This window comes from Scyliorhinus torazame, chromosome 8, assembly GCF_047496885.1.
Source record: "Scyliorhinus torazame isolate Kashiwa2021f chromosome 8, sScyTor2.1, whole genome shotgun sequence".
Classification (NCBI taxonomy): domain Eukaryota; kingdom Metazoa; phylum Chordata; class Chondrichthyes; order Carcharhiniformes; family Scyliorhinidae; genus Scyliorhinus; species Scyliorhinus torazame.
The window spans coordinates 261,767,668-261,793,652 of record NC_092714.1 but is presented as its reverse complement, the minus strand read 5'-3'; the positions used below and the strand labels follow the sequence as shown (position 1 = coordinate 261,793,652).

Sequence of the window (25,985 nt, the reverse complement as noted above, 5' to 3'; positions counted from 1 at the left end):
ATCGTTCGACCAACTCATGGCATTTGTGGCACAACACTTTAACCTGACCCCGCCTGTGATTGTCCAAAGATATTGGTTTAATGCAGCAGAGAGGTCCCCTGGTCAGTCCACCACCTAGTTCGTATTGCGGCGACGGAAGATAGCTGAGTTTTGAGATTATGGAACTGCTTTATCCGATATGCTCCGTGATCGTTTGGTCTGTGGTATAAATAAAGTCGAAACGTATAAAAAACGGTTGGATGAAAAATCCCTGACTTTTCAACAGGCACTGCAGATCTCATTGTCCTGAGAAAGCGCAGAACATGGCATCTACCAGATACAAGGAATGGAGGTGAATGTTTTGGGGCATCGACCCTCACATGGTATCCCCACGGCCAGGGCCGACCGCTGTAGCGAATCCAGCCTCTGGGCAAAGAGCCAGCCATCAAGATTTGGTTCATCCCCGGACTTGGCTGAAGGTGATTCCGGCCCCTGTGCGACATGTGGCTGTCAGTCTAGGCGTACTCGCAGGCAGCAGGAGGCCAGCGCTCCAGGCGTTCTGGTCGAGGCTAACATCAGCCGTGGGCCGGGCTTTGCATCTGGATGACCAGAAGAGGCCATGGGTGAGGCTGAGATGCAGTTGAATTATTTGACAGCGCCCCGTGTGGCCCCTATTTGTGCCTTGATATACATGAATGGCCATATGCTCCAAATGGAGTTGGATACGGGAGCTGCCTTTTCTCTGGTGACGCAGATAGAAAGGGATGGACACACTTTGACTTTGGCTGACAAGGCACTCATTTGGCCACTTATACAAGGGTCTGAATATTGTGGGGTCCATCCTTATTCAAGTAGTTTATGGGCGCCAATCAGTTCACCTTCCCCTCATTGTTGTGCAAGGACACAGCCCCAGCCTGTTAGGCCGCGATTGGCTACACCAGCTGTAGTTGGATTGGCAACATATCCTCCAAGTGGGTCCTGGCGGTCTGTGTGTGGTACTGAATAAGTTCCCCGAGGTTTTCCAGCCTGGCTCGGGTACCACTAAAGGAGCCGTGGCGAAAATCCAGGTGGACTAGAATCGCGCCCAGCCAGTTCCATACTCTTTAGTGGAGAAAGTAGAGACCGAACTTCGTCGCTTGGAGAGTTTGGGAATCATTGCACCTGTGCGCTTCGCCAGTTGGGTGGTGCCTGTGGTCCCCGTAATGAAGCCGGATAAGACAGTCCGCTTCTGCAGAGACTATGAACTGATGGTGAACGTGACTTCAAGGTTAGACCATTGCCCTTTATCGCACATCGAAGATCTATGTGCTACATTGGCCGGTGGCTGCACATTTGCGAAATTGGATATGAGCACCAGTTATTTACAGCTGGAAATCCTGATAAATCATCATGTAAGTGCGTCACGATCAATATACACAAGGGACTCTCAGAGTACACCCAGCTTCCGTTTGGAGTATCCTCAGTGTGCGCAATCTTCCAGCACGTCATGGAAAACATCCTGCACATATTGCCGCACACTGCTGTTTATTTAGACAACGGCTAGTCACAGGGACCACAGACCAGGGGCATTTACAGAACTTTGAAGCGCCTGAAGAGTGTGTTTCACACAAAATAACTTGTCTGTTTGGGGTATTGGGTAGACCAAGACGGCCTGCACCTGGTCGCTGAGAAAATGCGAGCCATCAAGATAGCCCCCACCCCTTGAGATGTCACAGAGCTTCGCTCTTGTCTTGGACTGGTCAATTGCTATGGCTGATCCATTCCTAATTTGGCAACAGTCCTGGCCACTCTTCACTTGCTCCTTGAGAAGCACCAGCCTTGGGAATGGAACAAGGCCCAAGTTGAGGTCTTTAAGAAAGTGATATGATGTTAGTTTTCTTTGGAGGTTTTGGCGCATTTCAACCCTCAAAACCATTGTACGTTACGTGCAATGCATTGCCGTATGAAATTGGGGCAGTCCTGTCTCATCGAATGAATGGTGGCCGTGAACGTCCGATCTCCTTTGCCTCCCAGACGCTGGCCTGTGGCTGAGAGAAAATATGCCCAAATTGAAAAAGAAGCTCTGGTGGTCATATTTGGTGTAAAGTGGTTTCATCAGTACGTCTTTGGCACCATTTATTTATTGTCATCCACTGATGGGCCTCTTCCGTGAAGACAATGCAATCCCACCAATTGTGTCCGCAAGGATTCAGCGATGGGACTTGTTATTGGCTGCTTACGAATACTCTTTCGAGCACCACCCAGGGACCCAGACTGTGCATGCTGATGCGTTGAAGCCTCACCCTTTGCAGGCCAAATTCACAAACCCCCCCTACGGCGGACGAAGGGGTCGCTGTCCTAAATTTTATGGACTCCTTGCCCGTCACTGCATCGTGTATTCATGACTGGACACAAATCGAACCCCTACTTCCCAAAGTGCGGGGTCTGGTGCTATACGGTTGCCAGCATCAGCTACCAGGGGACTTTCTCTTCCAAGTTCTCGGAGTTAACAGTGGAAGACGGTATCCTCCTGTGGGGCATGTGGGTCGTTGTTCTGGCGAAGGGCCAGGCAGTCGTGTTGAACGACCTTCACAACGGGCACCCCAGAGTGTCCAAAATGAAAATGCTGGCGAGATGGTATGTCTGGTGGCCGGTTTGGACACAGATCTCGAGACGTTGGCCCAACAGTGCTCAATATGTCAAGAGCACTAGAAGCTTCCCGCGGTGGCATCCCTACACCCTTGGGAGTGGCCGGGGCACCTTTTGGCTCGCATACACACCAATTTTGCAGGTCCATCCCAAGGTTGGATTTTCCCGTCCAGGTGGGTGCCCACTCCAAGTGGCAAGAAGTCCACAGGATGGCAACGATTACCTCCAGGGCGACTGTTGTGCAACTGCACACTTCTTTTTCCACCAATGAAATCCCTGAGGTGCTCCTAACGGATAATGGGGCCTCTTTCATGAGCGAAGAGTTTGCTGCTTTTGTGAAGATAAACGGGGTTCTCCACATCCGCACTGCCCTACACCATCCAGCATTGAATCGCTTAGCAGAGAGGGCCGTGCAGATGGTTAAACAGGGGCTGAAGAAACAGACTTCTGGCCCAATGGACACCAGGCTGAGATTGAATCTCCCGGACATCACCATAACCAAGATTTGCAGTTCACCGTCGACCTCTCCTGACAACGTGCTGTTCGTTCGTAACTTCAATGAAGGAGTTTGTTGGCTCTCTTAATAAGTCTGAGTCCGGGGGCAACTGATGAGACGGCATTTTGATTACATTCGCACGTGGAGGTTGCCCCCTCGTGAGATTCCTCAAACAGACTTTGGGGGGGGGGGGGGGGGGGAGGAAAGTAATATCCTGTCCGGGACCTACAGGGTGGGAATGATTATCTTCCCTATGATCCTCGCAGAATGAGCTCCCCACTAGGGGCGGGGGATCTCTAGTAACCATTGCAGAAGGTTGGAGGTGGGGTCATCTCAGCGATTTATGGCAGGATTTTGGAGAAGGATAAGGTGTCTATGGAGGAGGTTAAGGCCAAGTAGGAGGAGGAGTTGGAGATGGCACTGGAGGAGGGACAGTGATGTGAGGTGCTGCGGAGCATGAATGCCTCAACCTCGTGCGTGAGACTGGGGTTGATCAGTTGAAGGTGGTGTACAGGGCGCATTTGACAAAGTCAAGGATGAGCCGGCTGTTTGAAGGGGTAGAGGATACTTGTGAACAGTTCCAACTGTGCACATGTTCTGGTCCTGCCCGAAGCTAGAGACATTTTGGGGGTTGTTTTTCAGCACCATGTAGGTGATCCTGCATGTGGATTTGTAGCCGGGTGCCATGGGGACCACATTCGGGGTGTCGGAGCTGCCAGAATTGCAGACGGGAGCAGGGGCAGGTGTTTTAGCCTACGCCTCATTGATTGCTCGCAGGTGAGTTCTGTTGGGGTGGAGGTCAACTTCTCCACCTTGTGCCTCGGCCTGGCTACGGGAATCTAATTGAGTTTTTACATCTTGAGAAGATGAAATTTGCCCTAAGGGGGGCAGATGAGGGTTCCATAAGAGATGAGGTTTATTTATTTTGCATTTCGGTGAGCTAGTTACCATCCATTGTTAAGGGGGGGGGTGTTGGTGCAGGGTTTTATTGTATTTAGGGGTGTAATATTTTTGTCTTGTTTTCCTTTATAAAATGTTAAAATGCTAAAAGTTTTAATAAAATACTTTTTAAAAACCATTGCGTTGAAGGTCGGCCAGTGAGGCACTGACCAGATTGGAACCCGGTGGTTTTCCGGGTTGTGTACATATCGTATTGTGAATAAATCTATGTTCTTTATATTACTTGGTTGGCCGCGTCCTTATTAAATTAACAATTTGTTAACTTTCTGATTTGAGAAGCCACATAACACCGGAAGAAGCAGAGGCTGGTGAGGAGAAAATCAAGAAGAGGAACATCCTCAAAATGGCCACTCCCTAGGAGCACGAGGAGTCAGCCACTCCCCTGATGGCAGAAAGATTTTAAAGCTACTTTAAAAATAGGATTGCGTGAGGGGTGCGTGGTGGCGCTGTGGGTTAGAACTGCTGCCTCACGCCGCCGAGGTCCCAGGTTCGATCCCAGCCCCGGGTCACTGTCCGTGTGGAGTTTGCACATTCTCCCTGCGCCTCCGTGGGTTTCGCCCCCACAGCACAAAGATATGCAGGCTGGGTGGATTGGCCACGCTGAATTGCCCCTTAATTGGAAAAATTAAAACAGGATTTATTCCTGAAAGTAGTTATATATTTTTATGGGTGGCATGGTGGTGCAGTGGTGAGCACTGCTCTCTCACGCCGCCGAGGTCCCAGGTTCGATCCCAGCCCCGGGTCACTGTCCGTGTGGAGTTTGAACATTCTCCAAGTGTTTGTGTGGGTCTCACCCCAACCAACCAAAGATGTGTAGAGTAGGTGGACTGGCCACGCTAAATGCCCCTTAATTGGAAAAAAAGAATTTGGTACTTTAAAGTTACAAAAATAGGATTGTGTTGCTTTAGATGTTGAATTTACCTGGCCTTTCTCGATTTGGACTGCCTGGTTGGGGGAGTCCTTGCGATAGAACCAGGCCTCGTCAATGGGATTTTTCCCCTTCATTCCGTAGTTCAAAGAAACAACCTAAATAAGCAGAACCAGGGGCGAAATTCTCCCCCAACAGCGCGATGTCCGCCGACTGGCGCCAGACACGGCGCCAATCAGACGAGCATCGCGCCGGCCCAAAGGTGCGGAATCGGCGCGAGCGGCAATTCTCCGGCCCAGATGGGCCGAGCAGCCGCTACGACACGACAGGTTCCCGCCGGCGCCGTCCACCCCTGGTCGCTGCCGGCGGGAATTCTGCGGGAATGCTGGGGGGGCGGCCTGTGGGGGGGGGGGGGGGGAAGAGATTGACTCCTTCACCGGGGGGGGGGCCTCCAATGGGGTCTGGCCCGCGATCGGGGCCCGCCAGTCAGCGGGCCGGCCACTCCACCCCCGGGCCTACCTCCTTCCGCGTGCGGCCCCAGAACACCGGCACCATCTTGGTGAGGGGCCGGTGCGCGTAAGAAGTTCCCCGCACATGCACAGGTGGCACGGCCCACTGCGCATGTGCAGGATTGGGCTGCCCCCAACTGTGCAGGATTGGGCTGCCCCCAACTGCGCATGCGCGGGTTGGCGTGGCGCCATATTGCCATTTGGCAGCGCATAAGGACGCTGGAGTGGCGTGAATGGCTCCAACGCCGTGCAGGCCCCCTATGGGGGCCGGAATAGGTTGTGCCCGGGCCCTGTTCGCGCCGTCGTGAAACGCGATGGCGTTCACGACGGTGCGGGCACTTAGTCCGCTCCGCGGAGAATCGCCCCCGATGTTTTCCCTGAGAGGAAATATTGGTGATGTGAGTTAGAAATGTACCCTGTTCCCTGTTTTTCAGAATAATTGTGATCAAAGCAAATAAGGGACAAAGGATGATGTATATTTAGATGTGCAGGGCAAGGCCAGAATCTCAAACGAGTACATTATATTCATATTTATGGGCGGTGCAGTGGCACAGTGGTTAGCACTGCTGCCTACGGTGTTGAGTACCCGGGTCCTGGCTCCGGGTCACTATCTGTGTGCAGTTTGCACATTCTCCCCATGTCGGCATGTGTTTCACCCCCATTATCCAAAGATGTTTTGCACTGAGTGCTGAATTTGGTGCATTTGAGTGCTACAGTGAGAGTTTGGTGACTGAGGGAGTATAAGGCTTCATTTTTTAACTAAAGTCCAGTCTTTCTTGTATTTAGTTAATTAACTTAAAAGTTGCTGTTTGGTTTAGAAGAAGGTGAATTTTCAATCAGCTGTACACAAAGCTTCTACTTGTAGGCACTTGCAGCTGGAGCTTGTTAATTAGTTAATTGAATTAGGCCAGTTTTCAGAGGCTAGATTCACAGTATAAAAGTGATCCCCTACAGTGCAGACTTTGTTTGCACTGAGTACTGAATTTGGTGCATTTGAGTGCTATAGTGAGAGTTTGGTGACTGAGGGAGTGCTGAATTTGGTGCATTTGAGTGCTATAGTGAGGATAGGGTGGGGATAGGATGGATGTGTGGACCTTGGGTCGGGTGCTCTTTCCAAGAGCCGGTGCAGACTCCATGGGCTGAATGGCCTCCTTCTGCACTGTAACTTCTATGAACAACTGAGCGACGGTTGAAGAAGATTCCCTCTGCAGACTATGTATAACAAAATTGTCGATGCATTGTGCATCCCTCTTTCTACCCACGCCCCAACCCTTTCCATCATTGGCAACTATGACTTTAGTCCTTTGATCTGAAGTACAAGCCCACCTGCCTCACCATCTCCCATTTCTTCAAACAACACTCAAGAGTTTTTGGTCATCCATCACAAGAGAGCATTCCTTGGTTTGGTTTGTATTGTTTTCTGCATATATTCCTTGAAAAGAACCTTGGGCTGTTAATCAATGTTAAAGCTGCAGGATAAATGTGAACTGTTGTTGTTGAGTGAACTTCCTTCATTGGCATAATTGTTTCTGCCACAGTTTAACGCCATCCGACACATTAGCATCAGCATTAAGTATCTGGACTGAGACTCGAACACATAACCCTCTGACTCTCAGCTCTCATCAGATTAATAACAGAAGTATTGCATAGTAGTGAGCAAATAGTGGACAAATCCATTACAGGCCAACCTCTTGTAACTACTACAGTGAGATTCAATAGTAACAACACAAACATGCAACACGAACATGGAACAAATACAACATTGCATTGTGGTCCTCCACCCTCACCTCGGGTGTAGTGAATACCCTGTTGATGCACCACTGAGCATAGTTCAGCTTGGCTGCTTCCACACTCTGCTCATCAGTCCTCTTGCAGTACACTTGGATCAGCTGCTCTGTAAAGCTCTCCGGCAGCAACTGAGACACCTGAGTTCATAAAAGAGATAGTTGATATTCTCGCATATTAACAAACTGACTAAGGTAATCATTCTAGTGCAGTGGAGTGAGCTACAATATCACAGTGAATTAACTGTAATATCCCACACAGGACCTACGGGGGGGAAATGATTATCTTCTCCATGGTCCTCGCAGAATACGAGTTCACCCGCAAGGTTAGGGGGTTCTCTATTAACCTCTGTATAAAAGGTCAGCCACTAAGGCACCAATCAGATTGGAACCTGGTAGAGATCTATCGGGCTGTGTATATATCATTTATGTGTATATATTGTGAATAAATCTACGTTCTTTGTTTTGCTCGATTTGGACTCCCCGTGTCCTTATTAAACTGGCGACGAGGACTAAACTGGTTCACTGACGACGTTGCAACCGGCTCGGCTGAAGCCACCTCCGCGATTTTCTGGACCCAGGTTGGAAGAAATTGTTTCGCCATGCCTCTGGGCGGTTAGATGCATTTGACACTGGTGTTGAATACTGGAACCAGTATGCTGAAAGGATGCGTTACTTCTTCCGGGCCAACATCACGGAGAACGAACGCCAGACGGTCATATTGCTGACGGCCTGCGGAGCGGACACGTTCGAGGTGATTCGGAGTTTCCCGTATCCGGTGATGGCAGATTCACAATCGTTCGACCAACTCATGGCATTTGTGGCACAACACTTTAACCTGACCCCGCCTGTGATTGTCCAAAGATATTGGTTTAATGCAGCAGAGAGGTCCCCTGGTCAGTCCACCACCTAGTTCGTATTGCGGCGACGGAAGATAGCTGAGTTTTGAGATTATGGAACTGCTTTATCCGATATGCTCCGTGATCGTTTGGTCTGTGGTATAAATAAAGTCGAAACGTATAAAAAACGGTTGGATGAAAAATCCCTGACTTTTCAACAGGCACTGCAGATCTCATTGTCCTGAGAAAGCGCAGAACATGGCATCTACCAGATACAAGGAATGGAGGTGAATGTTTTGGGGCATCGACCCTCACATGGTATCCCCACGGCCAGGGCCGACCGCTGTAGCGAATCCAGCCTCTGGGCAAAGAGCCAGCCATCAAGATTTGGTTCATCCCCGGACTTGGCTGAAGGTGATTCCGGCCCCTGTGCGACATGTGGCTGTCAGTCTAGGCGTACTCGCAGGCAGCAGGAGGCCAGCGCTCCAGGCGTTCTGGTCGAGGCTAACATCAGCCGTGGGCCGGGCTTTGCATCTGGATGACCAGAAGAGGCCATGGGTGAGGCTGAGATGCAGTTGAATTATTTGACAGCGCCCCGTGTGGCCCCTATTTGTGCCTTGATATACATGAATGGCCATATGCTCCAAATGGAGTTGGATACGGGAGCTGCCTTTTCTCTGGTGACGCAGATAGAAAGGGATGGACACACTTTGACTTTGGCTGACAAGGCACTCATTTGGCCACTTATACAAGGGTCTGAATATTGTGGGGTCCATCCTTATTCAAGTAGTTTATGGGCGCCAATCAGTTCACCTTCCCCTCATTGTTGTGCAAGGACACAGCCCCAGCCTGTTAGGCCGCGATTGGCTACACCAGCTGTAGTTGGATTGGCAACATATCCTCCAAGTGGGTCCTGGCGGTCTGTGTGTGGTACTGAATAAGTTCCCCGAGGTTTTCCAGCCTGGCTCGGGTACCACTAAAGGAGCCGTGGCGAAAATCCAGGTGGACTAGAATCGCGCCCAGCCAGTTCCATACTCTTTAGTGGAGAAAGTAGAGACCGAACTTCGTCGCTTGGAGAGTTTGGGAATCATTGCACCTGTGCGCTTCGCCAGTTGGGTGGTGCCTGTGGTCCCCGTAATGAAGCCGGATAAGACAGTCCGCTTCTGCAGAGACTATGAACTGATGGTGAACGTGACTTCAAGGTTAGACCATTGCCCTTTATCGCACATCGAAGATCTATGTGCTACATTGGCCGGTGGCTGCACATTTGCGAAATTGGATATGAGCACCAGTTATTTACAGCTGGAAATCCTGATAAATCATCATGTAAGTGCGTCACGATCAATATACACAAGGGACTCTCAGAGTACACCCAGCTTCCGTTTGGAGTATCCTCAGTGTGCGCAATCTTCCAGCACGTCATGGAAAACATCCTGCACATATTGCCGCACACTGCTGTTTATTTAGACAACGGCTAGTCACAGGGACCACAGACCAGGGGCATTTACAGAACTTTGAAGCGCCTGAAGAGTGTGTTTCACACAAAATAACTTGTCTGTTTGGGGTATTGGGTAGACCAAGACGGCCTGCACCTGGTCGCTGAGAAAATGCGAGCCATCAAGATAGCCCCCACCCCTTGAGATGTCACAGAGCTTCGCTCTTGTCTTGGACTGGTCAATTGCTATGGCTGATCCATTCCTAATTTGGCAACAGTCCTGGCCACTCTTCACTTGCTCCTTGAGAAGCACCAGCCTTGGGAATGGAACAAGGCCCAAGTTGAGGTCTTTAAGAAAGTGATATGATGTTAGTTTTCTTTGGAGGTTTTGGCGCATTTCAACCCTCAAAACCATTGTACGTTACGTGCAATGCATTGCCGTATGAAATTGGGGCAGTCCTGTCTCATCGAATGAATGGTGGCCGTGAACGTCCGATCTCCTTTGCCTCCCAGACGCTGGCCTGTGGCTGAGAGAAAATATGCCCAAATTGAAAAAGAAGCTCTGGTGGTCATATTTGGTGTAAAGTGGTTTCATCAGTACGTCTTTGGCACCATTTATTTATTGTCATCCACTGATGGGCCTCTTCCGTGAAGACAATGCAATCCCACCAATTGTGTCCGCAAGGATTCAGCGATGGGACTTGTTATTGGCTGCTTACGGATACTCTTTCGAGCACCACCCAGGGACCCAGACTGTGCATGCTGATGCGTTGAAGCCTCACCCTTTGCAGGCCAAATTCACAAACCCCCCCTACGGCGGACGAAGGGGTCGCTGTCCTAAATTTTATGGACTCCTTGCCCGTCACTGCATCGTGTATTCATGACTGGACACAAATCAAACCCCTACTTCCCAAAGTGCGGGGTCTGGTGCTATACGGTTGCCAGCATCAGCTACCAGGGGACTTTCTCTTCCAAGTTCTCGGAGTTAACAGTGGAAGACGGTATCCTCCTGTGGGGCATGTGGGTCGTTGTTCTGGCGAAGGGCCAGGCAGTCGTGTTGAACGACCTTCACAACGGGCACCCCAGAGTGTCCAAAATGAAAATGCTGGCGAGATGGTATGTCTGGTGGCCGGTTTGGACACAGATCTCGAGACGTTGGCCCAACAGTGCTCAATATGTCAAGAGCACTAGAAGCTTCCCGCGGTGGCATCCCTACACCCTTGGGAGTGGCCGGGGCACCTTTTGGCTCGCATACACACCAATTTTGCAGGTCCATCCCAAGGTTGGATTTTCCCGTCCAGGTGGGTGCCCACTCCAAGTGGCAAGAAGTCCACAGGATGGCAACGATTACCTCCAGGGCGACTGTTGTGCAACTGCACACTTCTTTTTCCACCAATGAAATCCCTGAGGTGCTCCTAACGGATAATGGGGCCTCTTTCATGAGCGAAGAGTTTGCTGCTTTTGTGAAGATAAACGGGGTTCTCCACATCCGCACTGCCCTACACCATCCAGCATTGAATCGCTTAGCAGAGAGGGCCGTGCAGATGGTTAAACAGGGGCTGAAGAAACAGACTTCTGGCCCAATGGACACCAGGCTGAGATTGAATCTCCCGGACATCACCATAACCAAGATTTGCAGTTCACCGTCGACCTCTCCTGACAACGTGCTGTTCGTTCGTAACTTCAATGAAGGAGTTTGTTGGCTCTCTTAATAAGTCTGAGTCCGGGGGCAACTGATGAGACGGCATTTTGATTACATTCGCACGTGGAGGTTGCCCCCTCGTGAGATTCCTCAAACAGACTTTGGGGGGGTGGGGGGGGAGGAAAGTAATATCCTGTCCGGGACCTACAGGGTGGGAATGATTATCTTCCCTATGATCCTCGCAGAATGAGCTCCCCACTAGGGGCGGGGGATCTCTAGTAACCATTGCAGAAGGTTGGAGGTGGGGTCATCTCAGCGATTTATGGGAGGATTTTGGAGAAGGATAAGGTGTCTATGGAGGAGGTTAAGGCCAAGTAGGAGGAGGAGTTGGAGATGGCACTGGAGGAGGGACAGTGATGTGAGGTGCTGCGGAGCATGAATGCCTCAACCTCGTGCGTGAGACTGGGGTTGATCAGTTGAAGGTGGTGTACAGGGCGCATTTGACAAAGTCAAGGATGAGCCGGCTGTTTGAAGGGGTAGAGGATACTTGTGAACAGTTCCAACTGTGCACATGTTCTGGTCCTGCCCGAAGCTAGAGACATTTTGGGGGTTGTTTTTCAGCACCATGTAGGTGATCCTGCATGTGGATTTGTAGCCGGGTGCCATGGGGACCACATTCGGGGTGTCGGAGCTGCCAGAATTGCAGACGGGAGCAGGGGCAGGTGTTTTAGCCTACGCCTCATTGATTGCTCGCAGGTGAGTTCTGTTGGGGTGGAGGTCAACTTCTCCACCTTGTGCCTCGGCCTGGCTACGGGAATCTAATTGAGTTTTTACATCTTGAGAAGATGAAATTTGCCCTAAGGGGGGCAGATGAGGGTTCCATAAGAGATGAGGTTTATTTATTTTGCATTTCGGTGAGCTAGTTACCATCCATTGTTAAGGGGGGGGTGTTGGTGCAGGGTTTTATTGTATTTAGGGGTGTAATATTTTTGTCTTGTTTTCCTTTATAAAATGTTAAAATGCTAAAAGTTTTAATAAAATACTTTTTAAAAACCATTGCGTTGAAGGTCGGCCAGTGAGGCACTGACCAGATTGGAACCCGGTGGTTTTCCGGGTTGTGTACATATCGTATTGTGAATAAATCTATGTTCTTTATATTACTTGGTTGGCCGCGTCCTTATTAAATTAACAATTTGTTAACTTTCTGATTTGAGAAGCCACATAACACCGGAAGAAGCAGAGGCTGGTGAGGAGAAAATCAAGAAGAGGAACATCCTCAAAATGGCCACTCCCTAGGAGCACGAGGAGTCAGCCACTCCCCTGATGGCAGAAAGATTTTAAAGCTACTTTAAAAATAGGATTGCGTGAGGGGTGCGTGGTGGCGCTGTGGGTTAGAACTGCTGCCTCACGCCGCCGAGGTCCCAGGTTCGATCCCAGCCCCGGGTCACTGTCCGTGTGGAGTTTGCACATTCTCCCTGCGCCTCCGTGGGTTTCGCCCCCACAGCACAAAGATATGCAGGCTGGGTGGATTGGCCACGCTGAATTGCCCCTTAATTGGAAAAATTAAAACAGGATTTATTCCTGAAAGTAGTTATATATTTTTATGGGTGGCATGGTGGTGCAGTGGTGAGCACTGCTCTCTCACGCCGCCGAGGTCCCAGGTTCGATCCCAGCCCCGGGTCACTGTCCGTGTGGAGTTTGAACATTCTCCAAGTGTTTGTGTGGGTCTCACCCCAACCAACCAAAGATGTGTAGAGTAGGTGGACTGGCCACGCTAAATGCCCCTTAATTGGAAAAAAAGAATTTGGTACTTTAAAGTTACAAAAATAGGATTGTGTTGCTTTAGATGTTGAATTTACCTGGCCTTTCTCGATTTGGACTGCCTGGTTGGGGGAGTCCTTGCGATAGAACCAGGCCTCGTCAATGGGATTTTTCCCCTTCATTCCGTAGTTCAAAGAAACAACCTAAATAAGCAAAACCAGGGGCGAAATTCTCCCCCAACGGCGCGATGTCCGCCGACTGGCGCCAGACACGGGGCCAATCAGACGGGCATCGCGCCGGCCCAAAGGTGCGGAATCGGCGCGAGCGGCAATTCTCCAGCCCGGATGGGCCGAGTAGCCGCTACGACACGACAGGTTCCCGCCGGCGCCGTCCACCCCTGGTCGCTGCCGGCGGGAATTCTGCGGGAATGCTGGGGGGGCGGCCTGTGGGGGAGGGGGGGGAAGAGATTGACTCCTTCACCGGGGGGGGCCTCCAATGGGGTCTGGCCCGCGATCGGGGCCCGCCAGTCGGCGGGCCGGCCACTCCCCCCCCGGGCCTACCTCCTTCCGCATGCGGCCCCAGAACACCGGCACCATCTTGGTGAGGGGCCGGTGCGCGTAAGAAGTTCCCCGCACATGCACAGGTGGCACGGCCCACTGCGCATGTGCAGGATTGGGCTGCCCCCAACTGTGCAGGATTGGGCTGCCCCCAACTGCGCATGCGCGGGCTGGCGTGGCCCCATATTGCCATTTGGCGGCGCATAAGGACGCTGGAGTGGCGTGAATGGCTCCAACGCCGTGCAGGCCCCCTATGGGGGCCGGAATAGGTTGTGCCCGGGCCCTGTTCGCGCCGTCGTGAAACGCGATGGCATTCACGACGGTGCGGGCAGTTAGTCCGCTCCGCGGAGAATTGCCCCCGATGTTTTCCCTGAGAGGAAATATTGGTGATGTGAGTTAGAAATGTACCCTGTTCCCTGTTTTTCAGAATAATTGTGATCAAAGCAAATAAGGGACAAAGGATGATGTATATTTAGATGTGCAGGGCAAGGCCAGAATCTCAAACGAGTACATTATATTCATATTTATGGGCGGTGCAGTGGCACAGTGGTTAGCACTGCTGCCTACGGCGTTGAGTACCCGGGTCCTGGCTCCGGGTCACTATCTGTGTGCAGTTTGCACATTCTCCCCATGTCGGCATGTGTTTCACCCCCATTATCCAAAGATGTTTTGCACTGAGTGCTGAATTTGGTGCATTTGAGTGCTACAGTGAGAGTTTGGTGACTGAGGGAGTATAAGGCTTCATTTTTTAACTAAAGTCCAGTCTTTCTTGTATTTAGTTAATTAACTTAAAAGTTGCTGTTTGGTTTAGAAGAAGGTGAATTTTCAATCAGCTGTACACAAAGCTTCTACTTGTAGGCACTTGCAGCTGGAGCTTGTTAATTAGTTAATTGAATTAGGCCAGTTTTCAGAGGCTAGATTCACAGTATAAAAGTGATCCCCTACAGTGCAGACTTTGTTTGCACTGAGTACTGAATTTGGTGCATTTGAGTGCTATAGTGAGAGTTTGGTGACTGAGGGAGTGCTGAATTTGGTGCATTTGAGTGCTATAGTGAGGATAGGGTGGGGATAGGATGGATGTGTGGACCTTGGGTCGGGTGCTCTTTCCAAGAGCCGGTGCAGACTCCATGGGCTGAATGGCCTCCTTCTGCACTGTAACTTCTATGAACAACTGAGCGACGGTTGAAGAAGATTCCCTCTGCAGACTATGTATAACAAAATTGTCGATGCATTGTGCATCCCTCTTTCTACCCACGCCCCAACCCTTTCCATCATTGGCAACTATGACTTTAGTCCTTTGATCTGAAGTACAAGCCCACCTGCCTCACCATCTCCCATTTCTTCAAACAACACTCAAGAGTTTTTGGTCATCCATCACAAGAAAGCATTCCTTGGTTTGGTATGTATTGTTTTCTGCATATATTCCTTGAAAAGAACCTTGGGCTGTTAATCAATGTTAAAGCTGCAGGTTAAATGTGAACTGTTGTTGTTGAGTGAACTTCCTTCATTGGCATAATTGTTTCTGCCACAGTTTAACGCCATCCGACACATTAGCATCAGCATTAAGTATCTGGACTGAGACTCGAACACATAACCCTCTGACTCTCAGCTCTCATCAGATTAATAACAGAAGTATTGCATAGTAGTGAGCAAATAGTGGACAAATCCATTACAGGCCAACCTCTTGTAACTACTACAGTGAGATTCAATAGTAACAACACAAACATGCAACACGAACATGGAACAAATACAACATTGCATTGTGGTCCTCCACCCTCACCTCGGGTGTAGTGAATCCCCTGTTGATGCACCACTGAGCATAGTTCAGCTTGGCTGCTTCCACACTCTGCTCATCCGTCTTCTTGCAGTACACTTGGATCAGCTGCTCTGTAAACCTCTCCGGCAGCAACTGAGACACCTGAGTTCATAAAAGAGATAGTTGATATTCTCGCATATTAACAAACTGACTAAGGTAATCATTCTAGTGCAGTGGAGTGAGCTACAATATCACAGTGAATTAACTGTAATATCCCACACAGGACCTACGGGGTGGAAATGATTATCTTCTCCATGGTCCTCGCAGAATACGAGTTCACCCGCAAGGAGCGGGGGTTCTCTATTAACCTCTGTATAAAAGGTCAGCCACTAAGGCACCAATCAGATTGGAACCTGGTAGAGATCTATCGGGCTGTGTATATATCATTTATGTGTATATATTGTGAATAAATCTACGTTCTTTGCTTTGCTCGATTTGGACTCCCCGTGTCCTTATTAAACTGGCGACGAGGACTAAACTGGTTCACTGACGACGTTGCAACCTGCTCGGCTGAAGCCACCTCCACGATTTTCTGGACCCAGGTTGGAAGAAATTGTTTCGCCATGCCTCTGGGCGGTTAGATGCATTTGACACTGGTGTTGAATACTGGAACCAGTATGCTGAAAGGATGCGTTACTTCTTCCGGGCCAACATCACGGAGAACGAACGCCAGACGGTCATATTGCTGACGGCCTGCGGAGCGGACACGTTCGAGGTGATTCGGAGTTTCCCGTATCCGGTGATGGCAGATTCACAGTCGTTCGACCAACTCATGGCATTTGTGGCACAACACTTTAACCTGACCCCGCCTGTGATTGTCCAAAGATATTGGTTTAATGCAGCAGAGAGGTCCCCTGGTCAGTCCACCACCTAGTTCGTATTGCGGCGACGGAAGATAGCTGAGTTTTGAGATTATGGAACTGCTTTATCCGATATGCTCCGTGATCGTTTGGTCTGTGGTATAAATAAAGTCGAAACGTATAAAAAACGGTTGGATGAAAAATCCCTGACTTTTCAACAGGCACTGCAGATCTCATTGTCCTGAGAAAGCGCAGAACATGGCATCTACCAGATACAAGGAATGGAGGTGAATGTTTTGGGGCATCGACCCTCACATGGTATCCCCACGGCCAGGGCCGACCGCTGTAGCGACTCCAGCCTCTGGGCAAAGAGCCAGCCATCAAGATTTGGTTCATCCCCGGACTTGGCTGAAGGTGATTCCGGCCCCTGTGCGACATGTGGCTGTCAGTCTAGGCGTACTCGCAGGCAGCAGGAGGCCAGCGCTCCAGGCGTTCTGGTCGAGGCTAACATCAGCCGTGGGCCGGGCTTTGCATCTGGATGACCAGAAGAGGCCATGGGTGAGGCTGAGATGCAGTTGAATTATTTGACAGCGCCCCGTGTGGCCCCTATTTGTGCCTTGATATAGGTGAATGGCCATATGCTCCAAATGGAGTTGGATACGGGAGCTGCCTTTTCTCTGGTGACGCAGATAGAAAGGGATGGACACACTTTGACTTTGGCTGACAAGGCACTCATTTGGCCACTTATACAAGGGTCTGAATATTGTGGGGTCCATCCTTATTCCGGTAGTTTATGGGCGCCAATCAGTTCACCTTCCCCTCATTGTTGTGCAAGGACACAGCCCCAGCCTGTTAGGCCGCGATTGGCTACACCAGCTGTAGTTGGATTGGCAACATATCCTCCAAGTGGGTCCTGGCGGTCTGTGTGTGGTACTGAATAAGTTCCCCGAGGTTTTCCAGCCTGGCTCGGGTACCACTAAAGGAGCCGTGGCGAAAATCCAGGTGGACTAGGATCGCGCCCAGCCAGTTCCATACTCTTTAGTGGAGAAAGTAGAGACCGAACTTCGTCGCTTGGAGAGTTTGGGCATCATTGCACCTGTGCGCTTCGCCAGTTGGGTGGTGCCTGTGGTCCCCGTAATGAAGCCGGATAAGACAGTCCGCTTCTGCAGAGACTATGAACTGATGGTGAACGTGACTTCAAGGTTAGACCATTGCCCTTTATCGCACATCGAAGATCTATGTGCTACATTGGCCGGTGGCTGCACATTTGCGAAATTGGATATGAGCACCAGTTATTTACAGCTGGAAATCCTGATAAATCATCATGTAAGTGCGTCACGATCAATATACACAAGGGACTCTCAGAGTACACCCAGCGTCCGTTTGGAGTATCCTCAGTGTGCGCAATCTTCCAGCACGTCATGGAAAACATCCTGCACATATTGCCGCACACTGCTGTTTATTTAGACAACGGCTAGTCACAGGGACCACAGACCAGGGGCATTTACAGAACTTTGAAGCGCCTGAAGAGTGTGTTTCACACAAAATAACTTGTCTGTTTGGGGTATTGGGTAGACTAAGACGGCCTGCACCTGGTCGCTGAGAAAATGCGAGCCATCAAGATAGCCCCCACCCCTTGAGATGTCACAGAGCTTCGCTCTTGTCTTGGACTGGTCAATTGCTATGGCTGATCCATTCCTAATTTGGCAACAGTCCTGGCCACTCTTCACTTGCTCCTTGAGAAGCACCAGCCTTGGGAATGGAACAAGGCCCAAGTTGAGGTCTTTAAGAAAGTGATATGATGTTAGTTTTCTTTGGAGGTTTTGGCGCATTTCAACCCTCAAAACCATTGTACGTTACGTGCAATGCATTGCCGTATGAAATTGGGACAGTCCTGTCTCATCGAATGAATGGTGGCCGTGAACGTCCGATCTCCTTTGCCTCCCAGACGCTGGCCTGTGGCTGAGAGAAAATATGCCCAAATTGAAAAAGAAGATCTGGTGGTCATATTTGGTGTAAAGTGGTTTCATCAGTACGTCTTTGGCACCATTTATTTATTGTCATCCACTGATGGGCCTCTTCCGTGAAGACAATGCAATCCCGCCAATTGTGTCCGCAAGGATTCAGCGATGGGACTTGTTATTGGCTGCTTACGAATACTCTTTCGAGCACCACCCAGGGACCCAGACTGTGCATGCTGATGCGTTGAAGCCTCACCCTTTGCAGGCCAAATTCACAAACCCCCCCTACGGCGGACGAAGGGGTCGCTGTCCTAAATTTTATGGACTCCTTGCCCGTCACTGCATCGTGTATTCATGACTGGACACAAATCGAACCCCTACTTCCCAAAGTGCGGGGTCTGGTGCTATACGGTTGCCAGCATCAGCTACCAGGGGACTTTCTCTTCCAAGTTCTCGGAGTTAACAGTGGAAGACGGTATCCTCCTGTGGGGCATATGGGTCGTTGTTCTGGCGAAGGGCCAGGCAGTCGTGTTGAACGACCTTCACAACGGGCACCCCAGAGTGTCCAAAATGAAAATGCTGGCGAGATGGTATGTCTGGTGGCCGGTTTGGACACAGATATCGAGACGTTGGCCCAACAGTGCTCAATATGTCAAGAGCACTAGAAGCTTCCCGCGGTGGCATCCCTACACCCTTGGGAGTGGCCGGGGCACCTTTTGGCTCGCATACACACCAATTTTGCAGGTCCATCCCAAGGTTGGATTTTCCCGTCCAGGTGGGTGCCCACTCCAAGTGGCAAGAAGTCCACAGGATGGCAACGATTACCTCCAGGGCGACTGTTGTGCAACTGCACACTTCTTTTTCCACCAATGAAATCCCTGAGGTGCTCCTAACGGATAATGGGGCCTCTTTCCTGAGCGAAGAGTTTGCTGCTATTGTGAAGATAAACGGGGCTCTCCACATCCGCACTGCCCTATACCATCCAGCATTGAATCGCTTAGCAGAGAGGGCCGTGCAGATGGTTAAACAGGGGCTGAAGAAACAGACTTCTGGCCCAATGGACACCAGGCTGAGATTGAATCTCCCGGACATCACCATAACCAAGATTTGCAGTTCACCGTCGACCTCTCCTGACGACGTGCTGTTCGTTCGTAACTTCAATGAAGGAGTTTGTTGGCTCTCTTAATAAGTCTGAGTCCGGGGACAACTGATGAGACGGCATTTTAATTACATTCGCACGTGGAGGTTGCCCCCTCGTGAGATTCCTCAAACAGACTTTGAGGGGGGGGGGGGGGGGGGGGGAGGAAAGTAATATCCTGTCCGGGACCTACAGGGTGGGAATGATTATCTTCCCTATGATCCTCGCAGAATGAGCTCCCCACTAGGGGCGGGGGATCTCTAGTAACCATTGCAGAAGGTTGGAGGTGGGGTCATCTCAGCGATTTATGGCAGGATTTTGGAGAAGGATAAAGTGTCTATGGAGGAGGTTAAGGCCAAGTAGGAGGAGGAGTTGGAGATGGCACTGGAGGAGGGACAGTGATGTGAGGTGCTGCGGAGCATGAATGCCTCAACCTCGTGCGTGAGTCTGGGGTTGATCAGTTGAAGGTGGTGTACAAAGTCAAGGATGAGCCGGCTGTTTGAAGGGGTAGAGGATACTTGTGAACAGTTCCAACTGTGCACATGTTCTGGTCCTGCCCGAAGCTAGAGACATTTTGGGGGTTGTTTTTCAGCACCATGTAGGTGATCCTGCATGTGGATTTGTAGCCGGGTGCCATGGGGACCACATTCGGGGTGTCAGAGCTGCCAGAATTGCAGACGGGAGCAGGGGCAGGTGTTTTAGCCTACGCCTCATTGATTGCTCGCAGGTGAGTTCTGTTGGGGTGGAGGTCAACTTCTCCACCTTGTTCCTCGGCCTGGCTACGGGAATCTAATTGAGTTTTTACATCTTGAGAAGATGAAATTTGCCCTAAGGGGGGCAGATGAGGGTTCCATAAGAGATGAGGTTTATTTATTTTGCATTTCGGTGAGCTAGTTACCGTCCACTGTTAAGGGGGGGGTGGTGTTGGTGCAGGGTTTTATTGTATTTAGGGGTGTAATATTTTTGTCTTGTTTTCCTTTATAAAATGTTAAAATGCTAAAAGTTTTAATAAAATACTTTTTAAAAACCATTGCGTTGAAGGTCGGCCAGTGAGGCACTGACCAGATTGGAACCCGGTGGTTTTCCGGGTTGTGTACATATCGTATTGTGAATAAATCTATGTTCTTTATATTACTTGGTTGGCCGCGTCCTTATTAAATTAACAATTTGTTAACTTTCTGATTTGAGAAGCCACATAACACCGGAAGAAGCAGAGGCTGGTGAGGAGAAAATCAAGAAGAGGAACATCCTCAAAATGGCCACTCCCTAGGAGCACGAGGAGTCAGCCACTCCCCTGATGGCAGAAAGATTTTAAAGCTACTTTAAAAATAGGATTGCGTGAGGGGTGCGTGGTGGCGCTGTGGGTTAGAACTGCTGCCTCACGCCGCCGAGGTCCCAGGTTCGATCCCAGCCCCGGGTCACTGTCCGTGTGGAGTTTGCACATTCTCCCTGCGCCTCCGTGGGTTTCGCCCCCACAGCACAAAGATATGCAGGCTGGGTGGATTGGCCACGCTGAATTGCCCCTTAATTGGAAAAAAAGAATTTGGTACTTTAAAGTTACAAAAGTAGGATTGTGTTGCTTTAGATGTTGAATTTACCTGGCCTTTCTCGATTTGGACTGCCTGGTTGGGGGCGTCCTTGCGATAGAACCAGGCCTCGTCAATGGGATTTTTCCCCTTCATTCCGTAGTTCAAAGAAACAACCTAAATAAGCAGAACCAGATGTTGAAATATTTTGAATGATTCAATCCAGAAAAGGGCCAGTGTCATTAAGACTGTGCACATTACAGAAGTAGGCCTTGAACCCATAACATTCAGAGACAGAGGCGAGAGTATTGCCCATTGGCACGGCATGGTGGCGCAGTGATTAGCGCTGCTGCCTACGGCACTGAGGATTCAGGTTCGATCCCGGCCCCAGGTCACTGCCGTGTGGAGTTTGAACATTCTCCCTGTGTCTGCGTGGGTATCACCCCCCACAACCGAAAGATGTGCAGGCTAGGTGGATTGGCCACGCTAAATTGCCCCTAAATTGGAAACTATAATTGGGTACTCTAAATTTAAAAAAAGAGAGTGCTACCCATTGAACCGCAACTAAGACCATTGGACTAGACTGCACCAGTCCCATAATGATAACTTCCTGATGGCCAGAGCCAACAGAAATGATGGGCGCGATTCTCCCCCCCCCCCACGCCGTGTGGGAGAATCGCCAGGGCGCCGCGCGAATTGCGCCATCCCGCCCCGACACCTGCACGCGATTCTCCCAACCTCCCGAAACCAGCGCCGCGAGAATCGCGCTGGGCCGCTCGGAGAATCAGCGCGAGCGGCAATTCTCCGGCCCGGATGGGCCGAGCAGCCGCTACGACACGACAGGTTCCCGCCGGCGCCGTCCACCCCTGGTCGCTGCCGGCGGGAATTCTGCGGGAATGCTGGGGGGGTGGCCTGTGGGGGGGGGGGGGGGGAAGAGATTGACTCCTTCACCGGGGTGGGGGGGGCCTCCAATGGGGTCTGGCCCGTGATTGGGGCCCGCCAGTCGGCGGGCCGGCCACTCCACCCCCGGGCCTACCTCCTTCCGCGTGCGGCCCCAGAACACCGGCACCATCTTGGTGAGGGGCCGGTGCGCGTAAGAAGTTCGCCGCACATGCGCAGGATGGCGCGGCCCACTGCGCATGTGCAGGATTGGGCTGCCCCCAACTGTGCAGGATTGGGCTGCCCCCAACTGTGCAGGATTGGGCTGCCCCCAACTGTGCAGGATTGGGCTGCCCCCAACTGTGCAGGATTGGGCTGCCCCCAACTGCGCATGCGCGGGCTGGCGTGGCGCCATATTGCCATTTGGCGGCGCATAAGGACGCTGGAGTGGCGTGAATGGCTCCAACGCCGTGCAGGCCCCCTATGGGGGCCGGAATAGGTTGTGCCCGGGCCCTGTTCGCGCCGTCGTGAAACGCGATGGCATTCACGACGGTGCGGGCAGTTAGTCCGCTCCCCGGAGAATCGCCCCCGATGTTTTCCCTGAGAGGAAATATTGGTGATGTGAGTTAGAAATGTACCCTGTTCCCTGTTTTTCAGAATAATTGTGATCAAAGCAAATAAGGGACAAAGGATGATGTATATTTAGATGTGCAGGGCAAGGCCAGAATCTCAAACGAGTACATTATATTCATATTTATGGGCGGTGCAGTGGCACAGTGGTTAGCACTGCTGCCTACGGCGTTGAGTACCCGGGTCCTGGCTCCGGGTCACTATCTGTGTGGAGTTTGCACATTCTCCCCATGTCGGCATATGTTTCACCCCCATTATCCAAAGTTGTTTTGCACTGAGTGCTGAATTTGGTGCATTTGAGTGCTGCAGTGAGAGTTTGGTGACTGAGGGAGTATAAGGCTTCATTTTTTATCTAAAGTCTAGTCTTTCTTGTATTTAGTTAATTAACTTAAAAGTTGCTGTTTGGTTTAGAAGAAGGTGAATTTTCAATCAGCTTGAAACAAAGCTTCTACTTGTAGGCACTTGCAGCTGGAGCTTGTTAATTAGTTAATTGAATTAGGCCAGTTTTCAGAGGCTAGATTCACAGTATAAAAGTGATCCCCTACAGTGCAGACTTTGTTTGCACTGAGTACTGAATTTGGTGCATTTGAATGCTATAGTGAGAGTTTGGTGACTGAGGGAGTATAAGGCTTCATTTTTATCTAAAGTCTAGTCTTTCTTTTATTTAGTTAATTCACTTAAAAGTTGCTGTTTGGTTTAGAAGAAGGTGAATTTTCAATCAGCTTTAAACAAAGCTTCTACTTGTAGGCACTTGCAGCTGGCGCTTGTTAATTAGTTAATTGGATTAGGCCAGTTTTCAGAGGCTAGATTCACAGTATAAAAGTGATCCCCCACAGTGCAGACTTTGTTTGCACTGAGTGCTGAATTTGGTGCATTTGAGTGCTGTAGTGAGAGTTTGGTGACTGAGGGAGTGCTGAATTTGGTGCATTTGAGTGCTATAGTGAGAGTTTGGTGACTGAGGGAGTGCTGAATTTGGTGCATTTGAGTGGTATAGTGAGAGTTTGGTGACTGAGGAAGTTAGGTGAGGAGGGAGTAAGGTGCTCCTTTCATTTTGCTTCCTACATTTCCGCAAAGAGTGAGAAGAGAGCCAGGAGTTTACAGAGAGTGCAGCTGACTGGGAGCAGAGTCGGAGGGCGGAGATCCAGTTAGTCCACAGGGTAGCTATATTCTGTAAGGTAAGAGGGGATGGAGGCTAGGCCAGTTGCATGCTCCTCCTGTAGGATGTGGGTGGTGAGGGATACCACCGGTGTCCCCGCTGACTATACCTGCGGGAAGTGCACCCAACTCCAGCTCCTCAAAGACCGTGTTAGGGAACTGGAGCTGAAGCTGGATGAACTTCGGATCATCCGGGAGGCAGAGGGGGTGATAGAGAAGAGTTACAGGGAGGTAACCACACCCAAGGTACAGGACAAGAGTAGCTGGGTTACAGTCAGAGGGAAAAAAACAAACAGGCAGACAGTGCAGGGATCCCTCGTGGCCGTTCCCCTTCAAAACAAGTATACCGTTTTGGATGCTGTTGGGGGGGATGACCTACCGGGGGAAGGCCCTAGCGGCCAGGTCTCTGGCACTGAGTCTGGCTTTGGGGCTCAGAAGCGAAGGGGGGAGAATAGAAAAGCAATAGTTGTAGGAGATTCAATGGTTAGGGGAATAGATAGGAGATTCTGTGGTCGCGAGCGAGACTCCCGGAAGGTATGCTGCCTCCCGGATGCCAGGGCCAGGGATGTCTCGGATCGTGTCTTCAGGATCCTTAAGGGGAGGGGGAGCAGCCAGAAGTCGTGCTGCACATTGGTACCGACGACGTAGGTATGAAAAGGGGTGTGGAGGTAATAAACAAGTTTAGGGAGTTAGGCTGGAAGTTAAAAGCCAGGACAGACAGAGTTGTCATCTCTGGTTTGTTGCCGGTGCCACGTGATAGCGAGGCTAGGAATAGGGAGAGAGTGCAGCTGAACACGTGGCTGCAGGAATGGTGTAGGAGGGAGTGCTTCAGGTATTTGGATAATTGGAGCGCATTCTGGGGAAGGTGGGACCTGTACAAGCAGAACGGGTTGCATCTGAACCAGAGGGGCACCAATATCCTGGGAGGGAGATTTTCTAGTACTCTTCGGGAGGGTTTAAACTAATTTGGCTGGGGAATGGGAACCGGATTTGTAGTCCAGCAACTAAGGTAGCCGATATTCAGAATGCCAAAGCGTGTAATGAGGCAGTGGGGAAGGGAACACTGACAAAGGAGAGTACTTGCAGGCACGGAGATGGGTTGAAGTGTGTATACTTCAACGCAAGAAGCATCAGGAATAAGGTGGGTGAACTTAAGGCATGGATCGGTACTTGGGACTACGATGTGGTGGCCATCACGGAAACTTGGATAGAAGAGGGGCAGAAATGGTTGTTGGAGGTCCCTGGTTATAGATGTTTCAATAAGATTAGGGAGGGTGGTAAAAGAGGTGGGGGGGTGGCATTGTTAATTAGAGTTAGTATAACAGCTGCAGAAAGGCAGTTCGAGGAGTATCACCCTATTGAGGTAGTATGGGTTGAAGTCAGAAATAGGAAAGGAGCAGTCGCCTTGTTAGGAGTTTTCTATAGGCCCCCCAATAGAAGCAGAGATGTGGAGGAACAGATTGGGAAACAGATTTTGGAAAGGTGCAGAAGTCACAGGGTAGTAGTCATGGGTGACTTTAACTTCCCAAACATTGAGTGGAAACTCTTTAGATGAAATAGTTTGGATGGGGTGGTGTTTGTGCAGTGTGTCCAGGAAGCTTTTCTAACACAGTATGTAGATTGTCCGACCAGAGGAGGGGCAATATTGGATTTAGTACTTGGTAATGAACCAGGGCAAGTGATAGATTTGTTAGTGGGGGAGCATTTTGGAGATAGTGACCACAATTCTGTGACTTTCACTTTAGTAATGGAGAGGGATAGGTGCGTGCAACAGGGCAAGGTTTACAATTGGGGGAAGGGTAAAGACGATGTTGTCAGACAAGAATTGAAGTGCATAAGTTGAGAACATAGGCTGGCAGGGAAGGACACAAGTGAAATGTGGAACTTGTTCAAGGAACAGGTACTACATGTCCTTGATATGTATGTCCCTGTCAGGCAGGGAAGAGATGGTCGAGTGAGGGAACCATGGTTGACAAGAGAGGTTGAATGTCTTCTTAGGAGGAAAAAGGAGACTTATGTAAGGCTGAGGAAACAAGGTTCAGACAGGGCGTTGGAGGGATACAAGATAGCCAGGAGGGAACTGAAGAAAGGGATTAGGAGAGCTAAGAGAGGGCATGAACAATCTTTGGCGGGTAGGATCAAGGAAAACCCCAAGGCCTTTTACACATATGTGAGAAATATGAGAATGACTAGAGCGAGGGTAGGTCCGATCAAGGACAGTAGCGGGAGATTGTGTATTGAGTCTGAAGAGATAGGAGAGGTCTTGAACGAGTACTTTTCTTCTGTATTTACAAATGAGTGGGGCCATATTGTTGGAGAGGACAGTGTGAAACAGACTGGTAAGCTCGAGGAAATAACTGTTAGGAAGGAAGATGTGTTGGGCATTTTGAAAAACTTGAGGATAGACAAGTCCCCCAGGCCTGACGGGATATATCCAAGGATTCTATGGGAAGCAAGAGATGAAATTGCAGAGCCGCTGGCAATGATCTTTTCGTCCTCACTGTCAACAGGGGTGGTACCAGGGGATTGCAGAGTGGCGAATGTCATACCCCTGTTCAAAAAAGGGACCAGGGATAACCCTGGGAATTACAGGCCAGTTAGTCTTACTTCGGTGGTCGGCAA

The 25,985-nt window shown here is 50.3% G+C and overlaps 1 protein-coding gene across 1 annotated transcript in view; it reads right to left on the bottom strand.

The window, feature by feature from the left end:
- Positions 1–25,985, bottom strand: part of LOC140428584 (deoxynucleoside triphosphate triphosphohydrolase SAMHD1-like) — a 119,404-nt gene that overhangs the window by 18,280 nt on the left and 75,139 nt on the right. The window contains exons 13-15 of the mRNA XM_072515222.1: positions 20,772–20,876; positions 15,239–15,376; positions 7,228–7,365 (exon numbers count right to left, since the gene is read on the bottom strand). Coding sequence (XP_072371323.1) covers positions 7,228–7,365; positions 15,239–15,376; positions 20,772–20,876 — 381 coding nt within the window. The remainder of the gene's footprint in view (positions 1–7,227; positions 7,366–15,238; positions 15,377–20,771; positions 20,877–25,985) is intronic.